This window comes from Protopterus annectens, chromosome 11.part0 (genome assembly GCF_019279795.1).
Source record: "Protopterus annectens isolate FY-2018-M chromosome 11.part0, PAN1.0, whole genome shotgun sequence".
NCBI classification, from domain to species: Eukaryota; Metazoa; Chordata; order Ceratodontiformes; family Protopteridae; genus Protopterus; species Protopterus annectens.
The window spans coordinates 949539212-949561194 of NC_056745.1; the positions used below are offsets into that span (position 1 = coordinate 949539212).

The window sequence follows — 21983 nt, forward strand, 5'->3', positions numbered from 1 at the left end:
AGGACTTGAGATATGTTTGGCTTGGCTCACAGTGTGTACAACTCCATAAAGTGGGTGTTTCTCCAAAATAAGTTTGCAAGCTAGTCTGAGTTAAAAGCAGACTATTCATCAAGCTGTTTTCTATATGCAGCCTTTTCTATTTAGCGATAAGCTCCCTTTGTTCTTCACCCATTCGCAGTAAAGAAAAGGAGGGAAACTACACCTTTTGTGTACTATTCCATCTGCAAACCCACTCCCCTGTCAGTGTATTGCTGGAGTTGTCAATACCTAACTGTATTCAGCAGATCTGTACAGTCTCTTTTACAATTTTGTTCACCATCCTTGGTGTCCAGTTTCAAATCCATGAAATTAAAAAGAGGGTCAGAGGGTCCTTTGGTTATCCTCTGGATGGTAGAGTCTCTGATGTCCAGTTTAAAATTTCCTGCAATAAAGTAAGGAGCTATTTGTGTTATCAGATGGGTCAGTACCCCCAATTGTGTGGTGTGTGTATGTATGTATATATATATATATGTATATGTATATACACACATACATACAAGATACTTCTTCACTCATACATATACACACACACACACCATACAATTGGGGGTACTGACCATCTGATAACTGAAGGGGACCCATATATATGGGTCCCCTTCAGAAACCAGAAATCTCACTTACCTAACTTTCATAACATCAAGCCGAGAAAAATGAAACTCCAAAAGACCGACCGCTTGGAATACCGATGATTCACTGAAGGCAGATAACCGCTTAGTCAGCATGTTGACCTTTGTCCCTTACGTCCACGGTAGTGCGATTTCAGAGTTGGTATATGTAGTTAGGGTGGTGTGGGGGGTCACAACCCCCCCACGTTGGGTGTGCTTTCTTTGCTTCCATTTTAGTTTGTTTTTCGGGTTGGCCAACTGGTTACTTATTAGTGAAACATCGGTGATGTTCTTAGTGTTTCACTATTGCAGTCATCACTTGTGGGGTTATCCCTGCTAGGTAGCCCTTGGCCGGCCCGAATACAAGAGTAAAGATTTTCCCTCCTGCATCGGCTGCAGGTTGCCAGGGACTGACGTCAGGTCGTCAGTGGTATAAAGCAGGGCAGCCGACGCCGTTACATCAGTTTTTCTTGTCCCAAGCTATAGGAGCCCTGTCCAGAAGGCCTGAGGAAGGCAAACGTGGGGAATGGCCATAGGTATGGATAGGTATGATGGAAAGTGAGAGAGAAACAGAGGAGGAAGGAGGGAGGGAAAACGGGACTGCAACAGTTTTAGTTCCAGAGACTGACAGTACTGGCACCATAGGTTTTTGAGGTACCATTGCATTTTTCTCAAGTGTAGTCTGGCCAAGGGCACGAGTAGGATGCAAGATGCCATGTACCCCAGAGCTTGAAGGAACTTCCTTGCTGTGAGGTATGCTCTGCAAGCCATTTGGGAGAAGTAATGGGACAGGAAACTTTGTTTTTCTGGAGAGAGAAAGGGTCTTTGGGTGGATGTGTCCAGGAGAGGTCCCAGGAAGGTGATTTGTCTGGTGGGCTGGAAATGGGATTCTTCCTTGTTGATGGTGAATCCCAGAGAGGTAAAGAGGGTTTGGACAAAGTTTAGGTCTTGCAGGAGCTTTTCCCTGTTGCCTTCTCGGATGAGACAGTCGTCCAGGTAGGGGTAAATTTGAATGTTTTTCTGTCTGCAGAAGGCAACGACAGGGGCAAGGCATTTGGTGAAAACCCTGGGAGCAGTAGATAAGCCAAAGGGCAGAGCAGAGAACTGAAAGTGTTGTGAGCCTGCCCTGAAGCGAAGGAGCCTCCTGCAGGACTCCCTTATATGGAGGTAGGCATCCTTCAGGTCCTGGGTGACTAGCCATGCATTTGGGTTCAGCATGGGCAAGGGTTTTTGGAGCATAAGCATTTTGAATTTTGGCACTTGCAGTAAAAGGTTTAGTATGGATAGATCCCGAATAGGGTGCCAAGTGCCCTCTTTCCTGGGTACCAGTAACAATCTTGAGTAAAACCCTTTTCCAGCTTGTGCCTGGGGTACAGGCTCCACTGTTCCTTGAGCACAGAGTTTCTGAATTTGGCTTAGGGCCTCTGTCTGCTGATGTGTTGGAATGTTTGGATACCCTGTTAAGATTGGGTTCTCCTTGAAGGTGAATCTGTATCCTTGATTAGGACTCCCGGTATCTGCGTCACCGGTCAAGGCCATCCTAGTGGCGGCTCATAAACCTTCCACTAGGCAGGTTTATCGGGTAAATGGAAGAGATTCTCTATTTGGGCGGTCCAGAAAAGTTTGGATCCTTTTTCAGCACCTGCAATGTCGGCGGTGCTGGATTTTTAACTGACCTCTTTCATCAAGGGGCAAGTTATCTCCGATTAAGGTACAATTGGCAGCCATCTCTCATTATCACATTGGTCATGAGACAGCTCCCCTCATGACTGCGAAATTCTGTGCAAAACCTTTCTTAAAGGGATTTTTGTTGAGGCCTCCAGTCAAAGAGATTGTACCACCTTGGGACCTATCTTTAGTTCTGCAAGCCCTTACTGCTCCTCCCTTGAGCCTGCAGCTTCTACAGACCTGAAGTACCTTTCCTGGAAGACTGCCTTCTTAGTAGCTATCACTTCAGCCAGAAAGTCTGAACTTCAGGCTCTATGCCGTCAAGCCGCCTTACCTTTTCCTTCTTTCCAGATAGGGTGTGCCTCAGGACCAATCCATTTTCTTCCAAAGTCTCTTCAGAATCTAATATCAACCAATCAATCAACTTTCCTGTGTTTTCCAAGTACTCAAACAAAGGAGAATACAAATTGCATTCCTTGGATGTTCATAGACAGTGCGATTTTATATTCACAGAACAGCTGGTCACAGGCAATCAGATCAGCTGTCTGCCTCTTTGCTAAATTTGCTTTGGGTAAAGCAGTTTCAAAGTCACACCATCGAGGTGGATTGCTAATTGTATTCTGCAGGCTTATGACACTTCAGGTAGACCTGCTCCTCAGAGGTTACGCTCATTCTACTAGGGCAGTCTCCACGTCAGCCGTCTTTAAGTCCTGCGTCAGTTGGCATGGATGATACTTCCGGCGCCGCAGCCACTTGGGCCTCACCTCATACCTTTATTTCTCATTATAAGGTGGATGTTGTTTCAGGAAGAGCATCCTTTGGCTCAGCGGTGCTCCGGAACATCCTTCCATGACCGCCTCAAGATTCAGGTAGCTGGGGACTCTGTCCCACAGGTTGCAGACAAATGAAGTTCGCCTACTTCAGATTTAGAAGTTATGTACTCACCATACGTTCCATCTGAGTAGGTGACTTCATTTGATGTATTTATCCCCCTCCATCCCCCCCTCCGGACCTTTATACAGCGAGTATTTATGCTTTGTTCAGATACTGTAGTCAGTATTATATAGGCAAACTCAATCTGAGGTCAGTCAGGGCTTGGCAAGGGGTTATGGGTAGAGGGAGGAGCTAGGAGCTCGGAGCCTAAGCTTTTGAAATGCCGGCTCGGATCCGAGGTCGGATCCGATACCCACAGGTTGCATCCAAATGAAGTCACCTACTCAGATGGAACGTTATGGTGAGTACATAACTTCTAATTTTGCATACCATGCGGAGCTACATTTTCAGTGTTCTCTTAAAAGTCTAAGGATGTAGCCGAAAATGGATTAATTTTGGATCAGTTACCAACTGAAACAAAAAAGGATCAGTCTCCTGCACTTTCTTCCTCTGGTAGTTCAGTCTGATAGAAATTCTTAACTCCCTTTAATTAGGGGAAAAATGAACATAGCACCCTTAGGGACTCTTAACACAATCGTTATTTTGTGCATAAAGTTGAAAGTTCATTGGATATGGACAGAAAAGGATCCAACTGTTTTTAAAGTAAACTCTGTTAACTGGAACGCAAGTTGTTGTGTGTTTCGGCTTTTCCCGGTTATGGGTCGCCACAGCGGAACTCCGGTCTGCTAATGTTTGGTAGCTGATTTTTACGTGCCGAGTTACCAGCCCTGACGCACGACCTTCAACGAAGGTACGCCCATTCACGCATGTCCCTCACACACAAGATGATTTAGCTGAGAATCGAACCAGACAGTGTCTTACTGTGAGGCGGCAACGCTACCGCAGCACCACCACCGCGGGTGTTAACCGGAACGTAAGCAATCAGAAAAAAAAATGCAGTATAATTTTCATGTGTTGCACTTTCTGAATTCCCCACCCAGCAGAAACGTACCTTACATTTTTAGAATTTGAGTTTTAAAAAGAAAGATAGGAATAAATTCCCTCTCTCCTCAACCTAAGAACAAGTCAAACCAAACAAATGGTAAAGGGTACAGTATTAGTCAGGCCTATTTTTAATAGTAACTCTCAAGCAACAGGAAACTACAGTTATCTGGCATCTCCCAATCCCCATGGGTGCCGGTTAACCAAGAGTTTACTGTACTTACAAGGCCACTAAGTTTATTCTCTTTGTATTAAATACGTTTGTATACTTGAGTAAGACTAAGAGCCATGCTTAACTCGAATGTTTTCATCTAAACTTAGTTTTTAAAAAATTGCTAAATTGTAGACACAAATGTGAAATTAGTGAAGTCTATCTTAAGAAGGAGATCAGTCTCATTGTCAAGGAGCAGTGAATCGCTGTGAACTCATTTATAGGTTAAAAAAAATCCAGCTGAAGTGGATTCTTTTAGGGGAAAAAAACACTCTTATTGGCAGGTTAGAAGAATACCCAATAGTAAAAAGAATTCTAGAATTTTGTTAACTAATATGCATGTATTCTAGGATGTACTAAATGAGTGACTAAATTCAGAATTCCTTGAGGCCACTTGCTATGGAATGTTAGAGTAATTCCCACTACACTTAGAATATAATGCTGTTCCAGATTTCTATCATTTTTTGCTTCTTACCTTCCTTATTCTTATTTGTCATATGACTTTGTAGGTGTTTGCTTGCTTACAACCCTGCAGGTAGTTTTTTTACTTAATTTATTTTTCCCTCCAATCATTTACGTCCAGATTAAATTTAAGGTAAATAGTAGCTGGCCTTCAAAAGTAGTGTGTTTAGACGTTAAGTGTTACACACACCAACAATAAGGTAATTGATTTGGCATTTCTTTTACCTTCCATAGCTTTAAATTTTTAACCAGTTATCTGAGTAATGTCTTTTGTGTTTTTTTTATATTGCTGAGGTATAATTTCTAAGAGAATACTATGTTGTGCGTAAGCCTCTGTTTTGTAGTCCATATACGGAAAGCGTTTTGTAAAATAAGATTATGCTGAGAAATACTTCTGTGATAGCTCTCCAGGCATATCTATACTGAAATGTTCTTTTCTAATTTGTCTGTAGTCTGGTGTATAACTAAAGCTTGGGAAACTGATGAAAATGTTTGATTGTAAAGCAGTGATGCTGAAAAAAATTACTTTGGTGGGGGGTGACTGTCGCATGCCAGTTTAACTGTTTTTTGTGCCTGAGGATAGGCTATGCCTGATGCCTTTAAAGGGGGGAAAATTAAGTTTGTGTTGTAAGAACTTCTATTCTAAATTGTATGTGGCAGTCAAAGAAACACGGAGGTTTCATTGAGCTAATGCAGTCTTGCTTCATTTGCATCAGCTGAACTGAACGTAGTTTGTTTTATGGCTAATTTTTGGTTCCTTTGCAGACAAAGGAATTACCAGATGAATAATTATGCAGTGGAGTTTAGAGCCGTTATTCTCACTTTTTACTTAGTTTGTAGCTCTTCCTAGATTTTAATCTGTTCTGGGTTTGGTTAACTGTGATATTAAAACAAAACAAAAAATTAAAATTGACTGTATATGTATGAGCGAAGAAGTATCTTGGATCCCTCACATTAAGTTTTCAACATGCATGCATGAGGCATGCTCTCATAGATCATTGGAGAGAAGCAAAATGTGACTGCCTAAGACCAGGAACCATGTTTTTTGCTTATTCACAGCAGCAGGAGGAACAGCACCTGGGAGCAGACGCAAGAGGAGGGCAACTGTCAGCTGCTGCGATGACACTAGATGTTAAGGTATACATCTGCTTTAATACTTTCTTAAGATGCCTGAGATTGCTTTTGTTATTCTCAAAACATAATAAGCCCAGTTTCCCTTCAACTTTAATAGAGTTAGGGCAATATGCTGTAGTAGCTTTGTGGGTGGGGGAGGGGGGTGCTCATGTGCTTGGGAGTACCAGCATAGTTAAGTGATTCATTTCCACTGTACCCAAATGGAAAATCAAGCCAAGCTGAATAGCAGCTTGTATTTTGACCTGAGGAGCTATGCAGTCTGACCAAATTCTTTACAGTTTCTTAATCTGTAATCACTGGACAAAAAAGATACAGTGGCGAGAGAGAGAGAGAAGCAGCAGGATTCATCTGATTATGTTAAAACAGTACATAGCCACAGGCATGTTTGCCCCTCGAGCAAGGCAGATAAAATTAAAACTTTCTGACGTCTGGCACATTTGTGTTGTCTTAATGTAGCAGTGCTTTTCTAAGTCCTTGCTTGTATTCTGCTCTTCATGCTGAGATGTTAAAAACACCCCCTCTGCAATTTAATTGGATGAAATGAAAGTGGGTTAAATTACCACCTCACATTTTCTTTCTTGTCATATTATTGTTATGCTTCCTTTTTGTTTTCATAGGCTGTTTTAAACTTTTTTGTCACATTTTACCATCATGTGTAGCACATGGTTCTGTGTACTTTGGTTCTGTATGTTGTATAAACAGATGGCTAATGGCTGCAGGACTTGAGATATGTTTGGCTTGGCTCACAGTGTGTACAACTCCATATAGTGGGTGTTTCTCCAAAATAAGTTTGCAAGCTAGTCGGAGTTAAAAGCAGACTATTCATCGAGCTGTTTTCTATATGCAGCCTTTTCTATTTAGCGATAAGCTCCCTTTGTTCTTCACCCATTCGCAGTAAAGAAAAGGAGGAAACTACACCTTTGTGTACTATTCCATCTGCAAACCCACTCCCCTGTCAGTGTATTGCTGGAGTTGTCAATACCTAACTGTATTCAGCAGATCTGTACAGTCTCTTTTACAATTTTGTTCACCATCCTTGGTGTCCAGTTTCAAATCCATGAAATTAAAAAGAGGGTCAGAGGGTCCTTTGGTTATCCTCTGGATGGTAGAGTCTCTGATGTCCAGTTTAAAATTTCCTGCAATAAAGTAAGGAGCTATTTGTGTTATCAGATGGGTCAGTACCCCCAATTGTGTGGTGTGTGTATGTATGTATATATATATATATATATATATATATGTATATGTATATACACACATATACACATACATACAAGATACTTCTTCGCTCATACATATACACACACACACACCATACAATTGGGGGTACTGACCATCTGATAACTGAAGGGGACCCATATATATGGGTCCCCTTCAGAAACCAGAAATCTCACTTACCTAACTTTCATAACATCAAGCCGAGAAAAATGAAACTCCAAAAGACCGACCGCTTGGAATACCGATGGTTCACTGAAGGCAGATAACCGCTTAGTCAGCATGTTGACCTTTGTCCCTTACGTCCACGGTAGTGCGATCTCAGAGTTGGTATATGTAGTTAGGGTGGTGTGGGGGGTCACAACCCCCCCACGTTGGGTGTGCTTTCTTTGCTTCCATTTTAGTTTGTTTTTCGGGTTGGCCAACTGGTTACTTATTAGTGAAACATCGGTGATGTTCTTAGTGTTTCACTATTGCAGTCATCACTTGTGGGGTTATCCCTGCTAGGTAGCCCTTGGCCGGCCCGGATACAAGAGTAAAGATTTTCCCTCCTGCATCGGCTGCAGGTTGCCAGGGACTGACGTCAGGTCGTCAGTGGTATAAAGCAGGGCAGCCGACGCCGTTACATCAGTTTTTCTTGTCCCAAGCTATAGGAGCCCTGTCCAGAAGGCCTGAGGAAGGCAAACGTGGGGAATGGCCATAGGTATAGATAGGTATGATGGAAAGTGAGAGAGAAACAGAGGAGGAAGGAGGGAGGGAAAACGGGACTGCAACAGTTTTAGTTCCAGAGACTGACAGTACTGGCACCATAGGTTTTTGAGGTACCATTGCATTTTTCTCAAGTGTAGTCTGGCCAAGGGCACGAGTAGGATGCAAGATGCCATGTACCCCAGAGCTTGAAGGAACTTCCTTGCTGTGAGGTGTGCTCTGCAAGCCAGTTGGGAGAAGTAATGGGACAGGAAACTTTGTTTTTCTGGAGAGAGAAAGGGTCTTTGGGTGGATGTGTCCAGGAGAGGTCCCAGGAAGGTGATCTGTCTGGTGGTCTGGAAATGGGATTCTTCCTTGTTGATGGTGAATCCCAGAGAGGTAAAGAGGGTTTGGACAAAGTTTAGGTCTTGCAGGAGCTTTTCCCTGTTGCCTTCCTGGATGAGACAGTCGTCCAGGTAGGGGTAAATTTGAATGTTTTTCTGTCTGCAGAAGGCAATGACAGGAGCAAGGCATTTGGTGAAAACCCTGGGAGCAGTAGATAAGCCAAAGGGCAGAGCAGAGAACTGAAAGTGTTGTGAGCCTGCCCTGAAGCGAAGGAGCCTCCTGCAGGACTCCCTTATAGAGATATGGAGGTAGGCATCCTTCAGGTCCTGGGTGACTAGCCATGCATTTGGGTTCAGCATGGGCAAGGGTTTTTGGAGCATAAGCATTTTGAATTTTGGCACTTGCAGTAAAAGGTTTAGTATGGATAGATCCAGAATAGGGTGCCAAGTGCCCTCTTTCCTGGGTACCAGTAACAATCTTGAGTAAAACCCTTTTCCAGCTTGTGCCTGGGGTACAGGCTCCACTGTTCCTTGAGCACAGAGTTTCTGAATTTGGCTTAGGGCCTCTGTCTGCTGATGTGTTGGAATGTTTGGATACCCTGTTAAGATTGGGTTCTCCTTGAAGGTGAATCTGTATCCTTGATAAATGATTTTTAGGACCCATAGGTCCTTTGTGATGAATTGCCAGCTGTCTTTGAAAAGGGAAAGCCTTCCTCCTAACCTTTGGGGGGGGGGGCAGAGGGGGGATGAGGAGTCATTGAGAGTCCTTAGGGTAGGGAGTGGACTTAGAACTCCCTGCCCTTGTGGTAATAGAGGTCCATTGTCTGGGCCTCTGCTGTCATTGTAGTTGTTGTCTGGGGGGGGGGGGCTGCACCCTTTCCTTTGCACAGGCCTGGATTGGGAAGGAATGGACCAGTGTTTGGTGGGGAAGTTCCTGCTGAATCTGGGAGGTTGGACCTGGAAGAAATCCTTAATTGTCTGCATTGATTTGGCCTTATCCTCCATTTTCTTGATCACCTCCTCCGCCTTAGATCCAAACAAACGGCCCTTATCTAGGGGGCGTCTAAGAATTTTGGCTTTGACATGATTGGGCAGAAGTTGCTCTTTTAGCCAGGCATGTCTCCTAATGACTGACCCAGCAACTGCAGCCCTGCTAGAGGCTTCTAGGGCAATATATCCACAGTGGAGGGAATGCTTTGCAACTTAAGAGTTGAATGTAAGAGTTTCCCTAGCTCTCTAGAAGTTGAGCTGTCTGACAAGGAGGAAGTTTTCTGCTTTAATAGTTCCAAGGTATGCTGCTGATATTTTAACATGTGGAACTGGCAGTTTAGAGCTGTAATAGTTAAGGTAGCAGAGCTGTATACATTTTACCCCATCTGTCTTGAGTTCTGCTATGCTTGTCAGATGGAATAGGGTTTTTGGAGGAACTGGCCTTAGCCCCTTTGAGTCCCTGGGTGATGACCTCTGGATCTGCTGCAGGATTTCTGAATAAGTATTTGTGGGTGTCTGGCACCCTGTAGTACCGGTCTGGCTATCTGGGCGCAGGGGCCAGTGCATCAGGTGTGAGGCTAGACTCCATAAAAACATCCTGTACCACATCCAAAATGGGAGGAATGGCTAAAGGTTTGTGCTGGGGAAGGTCCAGAAACTCTCTTAGCCTCTTCTTAGACTGGGGATTATCCTGAGCTTCCCAATGGAAATGTTCCGTAAGGGTGTGTAAGATCTCTCCAAAAGATAGGTCCTCAGGGGGGGATGCAGATGGGATGGATTTGTCTGCATCTGAATCCTCAAATGTGGTAAGGGGCTGCTGTTCCATCATCTGAATCCAAAAATTCAGATTTTTCAGTCAGGTTCTGAGAGAATCTCTGAGGAAATGTCCCTTTTCCTTTTAGCTGGGGTGGTCTGGCTACCTGTAATAAGTGAGATAAGATATTCAACCATCTTAAAAAGCTGTTGTGACTGAGCAAGTTGGGCTTGAGGAAGATGGTGGATAGAAATGGAGTGGTCCTGCTTTCAGGTCTCAGTGATTCATATATATTATGAGAGAGTGCACTCTTGTAACTGTTCAGGTGCCTCATTTTTTGAGCTTTGTCACAGGCTGATTTCTTAATTCTCAGCTAAATAGTCTGAGTTGGGCATTATTGTATGCTTAATTGCTGAGAGGGGGTTGTATCTTAGTATAACCTGGGTATTATGTCCCTGAACCTTTATCATACCATGTGTGAGACACCACCATTTGAGTTTTTCCCCATAGATCTTTCATGTCTGCATAAAGCTCCATTGAGGTATGAGCTGAAAATGCTTTTGTTGACATGCTTATATTAAGAACATGGTGTATAAATATAGAAGTTAAGTTTCTAAGCCTTTAATTTTATGTATGTTGACTTATACCTTTTTTTCACTATTTCATAGCTTTTCATGAAGGTGACAAGATGTTGTGGTTTGTTTAGAACTGTTAATATAAGCTTCCTAAAAATTTGCAAACTGTTAATTTACAGATGCTTTCCATTTTTTTTTTAATAATGGTTCTTTTTCAGCTTGATGCTTGCTGCCATTGCTACATTACCTTTCTTGTCGAGGGAAGCCCGCAAGTGGGGTGATCCTGTGCCACTTCAGCGTTGCTACCTGCTGTTCTGCTTTGCTCTGTTGCCTAGATACATTTTTTCCCTGTTAGCTCCCCTCCCATTTTAGGCCTTTTCTTTCTTTTTCTTTCTCTCTCTTTAAATAAAAATACCTGGAAAGGTATGTTTTTTTTTTTTTTTTTAAGATTTATAGCATCCAAGTTTCTTGCCTGTAGGCTGTGTGCATGTATGAGTGCTAGTCCAGCATATCTGGCAAGCGGGTAAACCCCTCTGAGTTTAAGAGGTGTGCCTATTGTGGGCATAAGATTCCCCAGTCTGATGCCCTCAAGAGGTGCATATATTGTCTGGGTCCATGGCACGTGAAGATGCTGTGGGACACTTGCTCGGCCTTTAACCCCGGGCCCTCGCATACTGGCGTAGTAAGCTTATTTTATGAGGTCTTCTCCTGGCTTCTGGAGCCCAGACCCCTGTAGCCAAGAAGCGCGCCCCTTCTGTTTCTCTGGAGAATGTGTTCTGTTCCTGAAAAGAGGAGGAGACACTCGTATCCATCGGGTTCTCCTTTCTGTCTGGTTCCAAGAAGGCCTTCAGATCCAATGGAGCCTCCGATGACTAAGTCTTCGTCTCTGCTGGATCCTCAGACATCAGGTCCAAGCACCCAATCAGAGCAGGTGGAGACTATTCTGATCCACAGCTCCTCTTCTCTGGAGCAGACTATTAGGTTTGTCAGGATCTGAGATCTTGGAGCCATACTCTGGGACAGAGTAAATCCCCTTCCCCTGCCTGGACTTTCTGGACATGTCACCGACTAGGTCAATCTACCTGTTTCCTCCAGATCCCCTCGGCTGTCCCACTCTGATATGGATTAGATGATAAGTTTCCTCAAAGCCCAGATCCAGCTGGGGATCTTGCCTTCTCTGACTCATGCTGGATCCATGAGAGCTTCAACCCCCATACCACAACCTCCTCCTTTGATCCAGTCTTCGGTTTTGGAGTCGCATGGTCGGACACTCCCAAGTGGACTGGTAGACCACAGAATAACTTTTTCCTCTACAGCGACAGTGTCACTGACCCGCTTGGCTCTGATCACTTTGGAGCCAAGTGGGTCCGGACCTGAGAGTTCAGCTCTGAGAGGTCAGGGCTAGTGTCTGCTCCAACTTTTTTGGAACTGTCCCTCCCCCTTGGGGCCTCGACATTTTACAGCTCAGGGCTGGTACTTTCTGGAGGTGTTGGATCTGGGATGACCTCATGTTTCTCTCATTTGGTGGTCTCTGTCACTGGACCAGGGGGATGGGTACTCTCTGCATCATTGGCCTTCCAGACAGCACAGAGGTTATTCTCTACTCCTAGAGACTTGGTTCCTCCTCTGCCAGGCCCTACCCAATTCTCGGCAGATAAGGGCTTTGCTTCCATTTGTCAGATCCATGTTTAGCCTCTGCCAAAAGTCTTCAGCCTGTCCCTCGGCAAGGGATCCCCCTTTCTTCAGAGTCCTCCCCTGAATATTCAGCAGAGGAAGTTCCTCGGAAGCTTCTAAGCAAGAGGAGGCACCTAGAACTCCCCTTTGGAGTCATTGACAGAGGATACTGATTTTGATGAAGGGGAAGGGTCCCCCCAATCTCCACCAGATAATATTCTTTGGGGATATCCTAGAAATTCTGAAGCAAAAGGGTGGATGACCATCCCAACCGCCCTTCTTCAGACTAATCAGTGTTTCTAAAGGCATTCGGGGCGGGCCCATCTACATTCTGGGTGACCTCACCGGTGGATGAGCTCATTGACCTCATTACCTGCCAGGCTTGGAAGAAGTCTGACACGACGGAACCAATTCCCAAACGTGTGGATAAGTATCTTACCCCCCCCCCCCCCAGTGACCGCCCCACTTGATGCCATTGTGGTGTCAGCCAACAGAAAGGAGCGAGTTGAGTTGAACAAAGCTCCACTGATCATCTCCCAAGCAAGGAGCCTCAGGCTTTGTACAGACACAGGAAGTGAGTGTATACCTTGATCACCTTCAAGCTGAGAGCATTGAATTACTTGGCACATTTCACGCGCGTTCAGAGAGATTTGATTGAGGAAATCTCCACCTCTCTGACGCAGTCACTGTCCGAGGAAGATTATAAAAAGGCATCTCCTCAGCTGACCACTATGTTTTCTGTAGCTAACTCCTCGATGAGGTTAATCTCCCATGCTGCAAAAGGTACCTCACAATCATTTGGTTCAGGCATGTCTGGATGAGACACTGCAGGTTTGCGGACACTTTTAAGGCGTCATTCATCACCCATTTTTGACGGTTCCTCTTTGTTTGGAACCTCAGTTAAAGAAACTCTTACCCGCAGAGAACAGCAAGTCAAGAACCTGTCTTCCATAGGGATCAATTTTTTTCCATCAGCCCACCTTCAGACTCCATTGGTTCCTGGAGAAGAAAATTTAGTTCCGTGAATCCCAGGGATCTTTACCTGATTCACAGGATGAATCCTTTTCCATAGGCAGAAGGAGAGGAATCAATGGCAGACACCGTCCCAGAGGGAGAGGGGGTCTACGGGGAGCATAATGTGTGATGTAGCGTAGGGCATAAAGGTGGTGATAGGATGTACCATCCTAAAAGCTTTGTTGCCACCAGTCAGAACACCATTTCAGATTGTCAGTCTGAACACTTGCTTCATTTGCTGGTTCACCAAACTGCTTTTCAGTTAAGTGCCTCATTGGGGTTTTATCTTTTTTTACTTTGTTTTGTTGCTTCTAGGGTTCCTGTTATCCATAAAGGCAAAATGACAGTGCAGGAGACAGTCTTTATAAAAATAGTCACAGTAAGACCCATTATTGAGTAAAATGTCCCTTTCTGCATGTACGTCACAAAGCACATACAGCAGCTGGAGAGACCACATAGGTACCTCACCTGGAGAATCCAGGGCCTCAAACATCTACCCTAGACAGGCTAAAAGCCCTGTCCCTCTACTTAGTCTCCTACAGGCTCCTCAGAGGTGACTTCTGTCTGGCATACAAAGCAGTCTCAGACCCTGCCCTAATGGGACTGCTGCATATCTGCAAGTCAAGCTCCACTTGAGTAACCAACATGTGCGACCTCAACCTGGTTTGTGACATCAGTAGGAGTCATTGGCGTGACAGATTTGTGTCCCAGAGACTCCCCCTTTTGTGAAATAGACTCCCTCTCCATGTAAAGCAGAGTACCTCATTAAACCTTTTTAAGCACAATCTGGATAACTGTATGTGAAACAGAAAATACACCCCTGGAATTCCACCTGTGTCCCTGCTGGACAGTGGCATAGGGTGCTGACTTGTTGGAACATGGGCTAAATTCTTGGCTTGTAAGAGCCTCCAGGCCAATAGCCTAGTAACTTCCTGTGATCCTACAAAATCGGGGCTTCAGGGAACCCTTCTCTGATGGGCCCTTCCAGTGCTTCTGAAGCACTGCCTGACTGTCTTACTCTGGAGTTGGAGACGGACATTCTTTACACCTGGAAGCCTGTACAAACATAAGTGATGCGTGGGTGTTGAATATAATTTCCAGAGGTTACTGTATTCCCTTTTCCCTTCCTCTTTCCAGTTCCTAAATTGCCAACAAAATCGCCACCGAGTCTGAAGACAACCACAAAGCATTCTATAGCTATGTCAAGAATCTCAATGGCAGCACTCAGATCTGCTCTGTGTTTACAGCACAATGGCACTAAATATACAGAACCGACTGATATTGCCAACATCCTGGCAGATAGGTTCAGTGCTAACTTTACCCCCCTCTCACCCCCTAAAGGGCCTATCTCTATACTGGAAGAATGCAAAGTTCCTGTAATCACGTTTGCACAGGTAAAAACCACACTCTTCAAAGCCAAGAACACGGCATCTATGGGACCTGACAACATCCCAGACTGAGTTCTACACGAACTGCAGAATGAACTGGCACCCCACCTAATTACCATGTTAAGTCATAGCCTCACCTCAGGCTTTGTGCCCACTGAATGGCACACAGCGACAGTTATCCCACTCCACAAAGGGGGAGCCACCACGGACCCCAGGAACTATCACCCCATTAGCCTAACGAGCCTGGTCTGCAAGGCCATGGAACGTATCATCATGGATCTTATACACAAAGACATTGGTAATCTCCAAACTCTGGACCCCACCCAGTTCAGGTTTGTAAAAGGCAGATCATGTCTCCTAAACCTGACAGACTTCTTTGAAGCAGTTACCAAAGCTGTAGATGAGGGTAAGGTGGTTCACACAGCCTATCTAGATCTTGCCAAGGCTTTTGACACTATCCCTCACTCTGGAATTATAGATAAACTCATTAAACAAGGTATAAATCCCTATGTCACAAGATGGGTTGCAAACTGGCTCACTGACTGAACCCACACTGTGAAAGTAGCAGACTCCAAATCTGACTTCAGACCAGTGACAAGTGGAGTACCACAGGGTTCAGTCCTGTGTCCTATCCTGTTTGGTATCAACTTTTCTGAAGTACAGGCTAACGAAGTTCGTAGATGACTGCAAACTAGGAGCCATAATCGAAACTCCTAATGATGTGAACATCCTACAAAAGGGCCTCACGGAAACAGATGCTTGGTGTCAAAGCCATGGCCTCAAGCTCAATGCCAAAAAGTGCTTTGTCATCCTTTTTGGTAAAAACTCTGTACCCAAGAGCTATCACGCAAGTGGTAGTCTAAACACCGAAGGTGTGATGAGACCTTGGGACACGGGTGGACAGTGGTCTCTCCTTGGATAATCACATCACCGCAGTAGTCAGGAAATCCTTCTACGTGGCACCCCTCATCACAGAAGGTTTCTAATCCAGGAAAGAGGTCATTGTTAGCCTGTACTCATCTCTCATTAGACCCATTGTAGAGTGCAACGCCCCTTTTAGTATGTACCTCACAAGACATCTACAATAACAGGAAAGGCCGCTGAAATACCTCACAAAGAGGATTACTGGCCTCAAACAGATGCCCCAAGCAGATCGTCTCAAAAAACTCCAGCTTTACTCCATCGCATATTGCCTATTCAGAGGCAATCTCTGCCTAACATACAAAGCTATGTCAAACCCAGAGCTGTTAGACATGCTCCACTTAAAGAAATCCCAATCCTTCCGAGCTACACACTCTAGGGACCTAAACCTTGTCGCTACAATAAACAGAACATGCTGGAGGGATAGATTCCTGTCCCAGAGACTTCCCATACTCTGGAACAAACTACCTATCTATATCAAACAAAGCTCCTCATTAGCACTCTTCAAGAAAAATCGTGATGATTGGATGGGAAATAGGAAATTCACCCTGGGGATCACCTCTGTGGCTCTGCTCGACAGGGGCACAGGAAAATTATTTTCTTCGGTGGCGAAAGCCAGGGTACCTTTTTGGCTAGGCTTATATAGGCCGTAGGGCCAATAGCCTAGTACCTACCTATGGGCCTACAGGTATCTCCCAGTCAGAGGAGAGTGTTCTTCTAGAAGTTCAGAAACTTCTAAACAAAAGTCATCCAGCAGGTGCTCACCTAACAGCAAGGGTGCGGAACTTGTGCCTTTTGCTGCCAAAGAAGACAGGGACCTTCGACCCATCTTGGATCTGAGCAGTCTGAATCCGTTTGTAAGGAAGATGAGGTTGTGCATGGTTATGGTGCAGTCCATTCTGCCGCTGCTGTGCAAGGACGACTGGATGCTCTGTGTAGATCTCCAGGACGCATACTATCCTATCAAAATAGACAGGCGCTCCAGGAGATATCTGCGCTTCTGGCTAGAGGTCAGTCATTACCACTTCAGAGCACTTCCCTTTGACCTCACTACTGCCACAGGGTGTTCACCAAATGCATGAGAGTGGTTGCAACTTATCTCCATCTGCAAAGATTCCAGGTGTTTTCTTACCTAGACAACTGGCTGCTGACTGCACCCACAAGGCATCAACTACTGTAAGCTGTCCAGTTTGTTACGCATATTTCACCACCTGAGGATCACAGTAAATATGGTGAAATCTAAGATGATTGTGGTACATGGTGTAGAATTCATAGGGCTGCAATTAAACTTAATGCAAATAGCAGCCTTTCCCTTAAAAAAATCTTATCCCTGGGACAGTAGGTTCAACTTTTATTAGACAGTCCGACTCCACCAGTGCAAAGTGGTCCTCATAGCCCTGGGATCCATGTCATCTGCCATTCTTTTGGTACCCTGGCCAGGTTCTTCATGTGTTTTCTCCAGTGGACCCTAGCAGTACAGTGGTATATCCGGTGCCATCCTCTGTCAACTGCAGTCGGGCTCACTCCAGTTTGCAGGCACCATCTTCGATGATGGATCCTTACAGATGATCTCTATCTTGGAAGGCCATTCATTCTTCCCACTTCTTTTGCCGTGGTGACCACGGACGCCTCCCTCTTTTTTTGGGGGGGGGCATTTCCAGGGTAAGATGGTTCAAGGCATATGGCCCACAATAGGGACCAAATTGCGCATAAATGCTCTGGAGATGAGGGTGGTCCTCCTCATGTTGCAAACCTTTCAGGACTGCCTTCCTTTAGGAACAATTGCAGTTATGACAGACTGTCGGTTTGGTACACTAACCAGCAGGGGATAACCCATTCGTACCCCTTGTACAGGGAGGTCATAAGGGTATGGGAAAGGGTGAGTTCTTCAAACTGCTTTCTCATTGCAGTGCCCAGCCTGGGGGATTCCAGCGTTCTTGCTGACAGACTCAGCAGATTGGTTGGGACCACTCATGTGGACTCGAGATCAATCAGTAGAGGAGCAGGTATTCAGCCTTTGGGGCCAGCCCTGCTCCAACCTTGATGCCCATCCCCTCAACAAGTACAGCATGTATTTCGCTCTGATCCCTCCTTTGGGGAAGTTACCCAGGGATGTTGTAGTGCACGATTTGTCCCTCTGGTCTCCTCTATGCGTACCCATCTTATCCCCCGATACCCAAAGTTCTTCAAAAAGCCAACAGCTTGAAGACCTTGTCTAATCCTCATTGGCCCTTATTGGCCTCGCCAGGTATGGTTCCCCTTCTTGTGGTCTCATTGCAAGTATTCTCCATAGGTACTGGATCCCAAACAGGATCTGATATCTCACCTGTCGGAATGCCAGATCCCCAGTCTATGATCCCTCAGACTAGCCACTTGGTTTCTCCACTTCAGTGATCTTGCAAGTCTAGACTAGCTTCCCCAGTCCGCAAAATAATTCTTGCTTCTCAGAAGTCTTCCACCAAGAAAGTATATTGCAGCAAATGGAAGAAATTTTCTATTTGGGTTTCACAGAGAAACATTGACCTGTTTTCTACTTCAGTCCCTGACATCTTGATGTTTCTTGCCTCACTTTTCCAGCCCAGAGCTAGTTTTTCCACCATCAAGTTACAGCTTGTCGCCATCTCCAAGCTCCATGTGGGGAAGGATGCTGGTTTTCCTTCCTGTAGTTCCACATTTAAATTATGCTGGGCCTTTATGAAAGGTGCGTTTCACCTTAGACATCTGATTAAGGAGCCTTCTCCCCCTTGGGATCTCACATTAGTGTTTCAAGGGCTGACCCAGAAACCTTTTGAATCTGCTGGCTCATGTGACTTAAAATTTTTGTCATTGAAGACTGCTTTTCTGGTAGCCATTACTTCGGCCAGAAGAGTGTCAGAACTACAAACCCTGTTTTCTTGACCACCATATATAACTTTCTTCGGCGATAAGGTCTCACTTGGAACTAATCCCTTTTTCATCCTGAAAGTAGCTTCAGAATCAAATATCAGAGTATTCACCTACCCGTATTTTTTTCCTAATCACTCCAATAAGGGGGAGAGTATATGCTACATTCTTTGGATGTGCATAGACAGTTGCGTTTATCTACACAGAACTACAGATTGCAGGAAATAGGACCAACTGTTCATTGCTTTTTCTCCAAACAGGTTGGATCAGGCTGTTTCTAAAATTACCTTAGCTAAATGGGATATGAATTGTAATTACTACAGGTAATACCCAGCAAGGAAAAATTTCCCGTCCAGTTGAGAGCCCACTCTACCAAGTTCATGTCCACTTCGTCTGCAAGAACTCCAGTTGATGAAGTTTGTGCTACAGCTACCTGGTCCATAGCTCACACTTTATCTCTGTACAGGCTGGACATCGTTTCTAGGAACAGCATCCTTTGGTTCTGCGGTGCCCGGGCATATCCTCTCCATAGGGTCCTCCCAGGGTTTTATGTTGCTGGGGACTCTGACCCATTCATGATGTATAATGAAATGGACATCATATTAGAAGTTATGTACTTACCATAACTTGGCATCTTTGTTGTCCTATTTTACTGTATCTGACATCCCACCCTCCCTCCTTCCCTTTCCATTTACAGCTGAGAGTAATATAGAGGCTGAGGCACCCCACTGTTGCCTAGTTTGGGCTCCTGTTGGCTTTTTTCTGTACTATCTACCTTTATTTTTGGATAACTTTTAGGAAGGGGCAGCAAACTTGATCTAAGGGTTTGAAGAGGAGTGAGGCATTATGGGATCGGGAGGAGTTTGAGGCTCACATAGATTGGAAGAAATGGCAGAGTCAGATCTGAGAATGGATCTGAAGACCCATTCGTGATGCATAGTGAAATAGGACAACAACAATGCCAAGTTATGGTAAGTACATAACTTCTGTTTGTTAGCTGAGTAACATAGTCTCTCTCTTCATGGGTGATCTGAAAGAATTATCTGCTTAAGTGACTCAGAATTACACAGTAGGCAAATGTTCTTGAGAGTCAAAGCCAGGATTGCTGCAGGGTGTAGATCTATCAGCACATAATCTTTATTGCATTCTCTAACATTCACTGATTTGTCTTGATTAACGTGTGAAAGGACTCTTGAGCACATTTATTTATTATTTATTTATTTATTTTACATTTGTTTACCGGGCTAGTCTAGCTGGATACATGTCCATTTTCAGTAGAGGCCCGGGGAGAAAAGCTCCAAGAAGAAGGTACAGATAACATAATAGATGCTAAGACAGTAAAAATTACTATAGGCTTTACATATATTTGAAATAGAGATAAAAATAAAACAATTGGCTATACATGTAGTTGAAATAGAGAATAAAAATACAACAATTGGCTTTACACACTATATAAAACAGGCACAGAACTTAAGTAAATAATCTCACATGCTTCAATTGCAATTGTCGTCCTAGAGGGAAGTGGTGGAATTCTGGGGTGGTACAGGCCTGAACTTTTGTTAGTCAGGTTTGGTACAGGGGCACAGCCAGTGTGACTTGAGGAATTCTTTGAGGTGTTTTGTGAATTGGTTGAGTGAGGTAATAATTCTTAGGCTGGTTGGGAGGGAGGACCAAAGCCTGCCAATGGAGTTGGTGTGAGAGCATCACCTCAGAGTTATTAGATTTGACGGTTTGTACCCGGACAGTTTTAGAAGATCTGAGGCAGGTTAGGTTGGAGTAGGGGTAAGTATTTTATTAAGTGAGGGGTGTTGTCTGGTTCCTTAATTATCTTAAATGCCTCAGTGACTTGGTTGATTTTGGGGATATTGGGCAGTTCTAACCATTCAAGTGCCTTTACATTTAGGCAGTGGTGGAGTTGATAAGGCGTCCCTGTTATGAATCTGGCTATATGGTTATAAGCTGTAGAAAGTTTATTTAGCTCAGCCTTGTTGAGGAATGAAAATATTGGGGAGGCATAAAGGAGGGTTGAAAGGAGATGGAGTAGCGAGCTATAGTTAGTTTGGTGTGTGGGGTTAGGAAGTTATTTATTCTGTACATGGAGCCTAGTTTCTTATTGACAGAGTTAATGGTTAAGCTGATGTGTATGTCAAATTTGAGCTTGTGGTGATGGTCACACCAAGTAGTTTGAGTGTGGGAGACAGGCTCTATGATGGTTCCATTGGTAGAGATCACGTGGAAAGTAGGGTTGTTGGCGTTTGGAGGTTCTTTACCTTGGCGATAGATGCAGAGGAAAAATAGCAGTAACTTGGTTTTAGTAGGATTTAGTAAAAGTTTTAAATCTGAGAACCATTTTCAACTATAGTAAAGCACTGCTGGGTTGAAACTTGGAGTTTGGTGAGGAGATGTCTGAGCAGATCAGGGTGGAGTCGTCTGCATATTGAATACAAGAGGTTCTAGGGATGACTGAGTGAAGATCATTTATAAAGACAGAGAAGAGAAGGGGACCAAGTATAGAGCCTTGGGGAACACCGATGTTATTTGGGAAAATCGGATAGCTTGTTTTGCCATTGAATGGCTTGTTTTCTACCAGTGAGGTAAGCATTGAACCAGCTGATAGCGAGGTTACTAAGGCGTAGTGTTTTCAAGGTGTGGAGCAGGAGTTGGTGATTGACCATATCGAAGGCTTTTGACAAGTCAAGAAAGAAGCGGAGGATATTAATTTGTTATTACGGTTGCTGTTGAGTGAGTCCACGAAGAGAAGGGCAGTGGTTGTGCTATGATGGGCGAAAACCATGCTGGGTGTGGGACAATAGACTATTTAGGGTGAGGTAGTTTATGAGCTGTTTATGAACACACCGTTCCATAATTTTAGCTAGTGGAGACAGTATAGCAATGGGTCTGTAGTTAGATGTGTCTGTAGAGGTCCCGCCTTTGTGAAGAGGGATGATATAGGAAATTTTTCAAATAGAGGGAATGGTAGCTTCAGCTATGGTTCTGTTAATCAAGATTGATATGGGGTATGCTATGGCATCAGATGCGATTTGTAAGTAGTCTGCTGGGAGTTGGTCCGCCGCCAGGGTGGTTGGTTTGAGCTTTTTAGAAAGTGCATATATAGGAGGTGGATATTGGCTGTAAGTTAAAGGAGGGGTGGTCTTGGTCATTAGTTAGGGTTGCTGGTGGGGGGTACAGGAAAGTTGACTGGCTAGTGATTGAATAGTCTCGGTAAAAGAGTTAAAGGTGTTGGCTATTACTTCTGGATGTTTCCCAATGAGTTTCTCAGGGTGGGAGTGGTGGATTTGCCAGGATGGAGGAGATTATTGAATCAGCCTGGATGCGGCCTTGTAATTTTATGGACCCTTTAAGGCGTCCTTCACTAATACCCCTTTGATGGTTCGGCTTTGTTCGGACCTCAGGTGAAGGATACCTTGACCAGGTGTGAGCAGGACGGTAAAATTCTTTCTGCCGTTGGAGTCCAATTTTCCACTCCTTCTAGACCATATCCCAAGGGTCAGAAGGGGGGAAGATGTGGTTCCGTGAAGCCCAAGGA

The 21983-nt window shown here is 44.5% G+C and overlaps 1 protein-coding gene across 2 annotated transcripts in view; it reads left to right on the plus strand.

The window, feature by feature from the left end:
• SUV39H2 (SUV39H2 histone lysine methyltransferase) overlaps nucleotides 1-21983 on the plus strand; it is a 1013666-nt gene that overhangs the window by 425318 nt on the left and 566365 nt on the right. Inside the window, exon 1 of one of the 2 annotated variants that reach the window (XM_044088332.1) lies at nucleotides 5922-5997. The exons of the other annotated variant lie outside the window; for it this stretch is intronic. Coding sequence (XP_043944267.1) covers nucleotides 5980-5997 — 18 coding nt within the window. The 5' untranslated portion in view covers nucleotides 5922-5979. Of the gene's footprint in view, nucleotides 1-5921; nucleotides 5998-21983 lie in introns of those variants that run through there. 2 annotated transcript variants of the gene reach the window in all.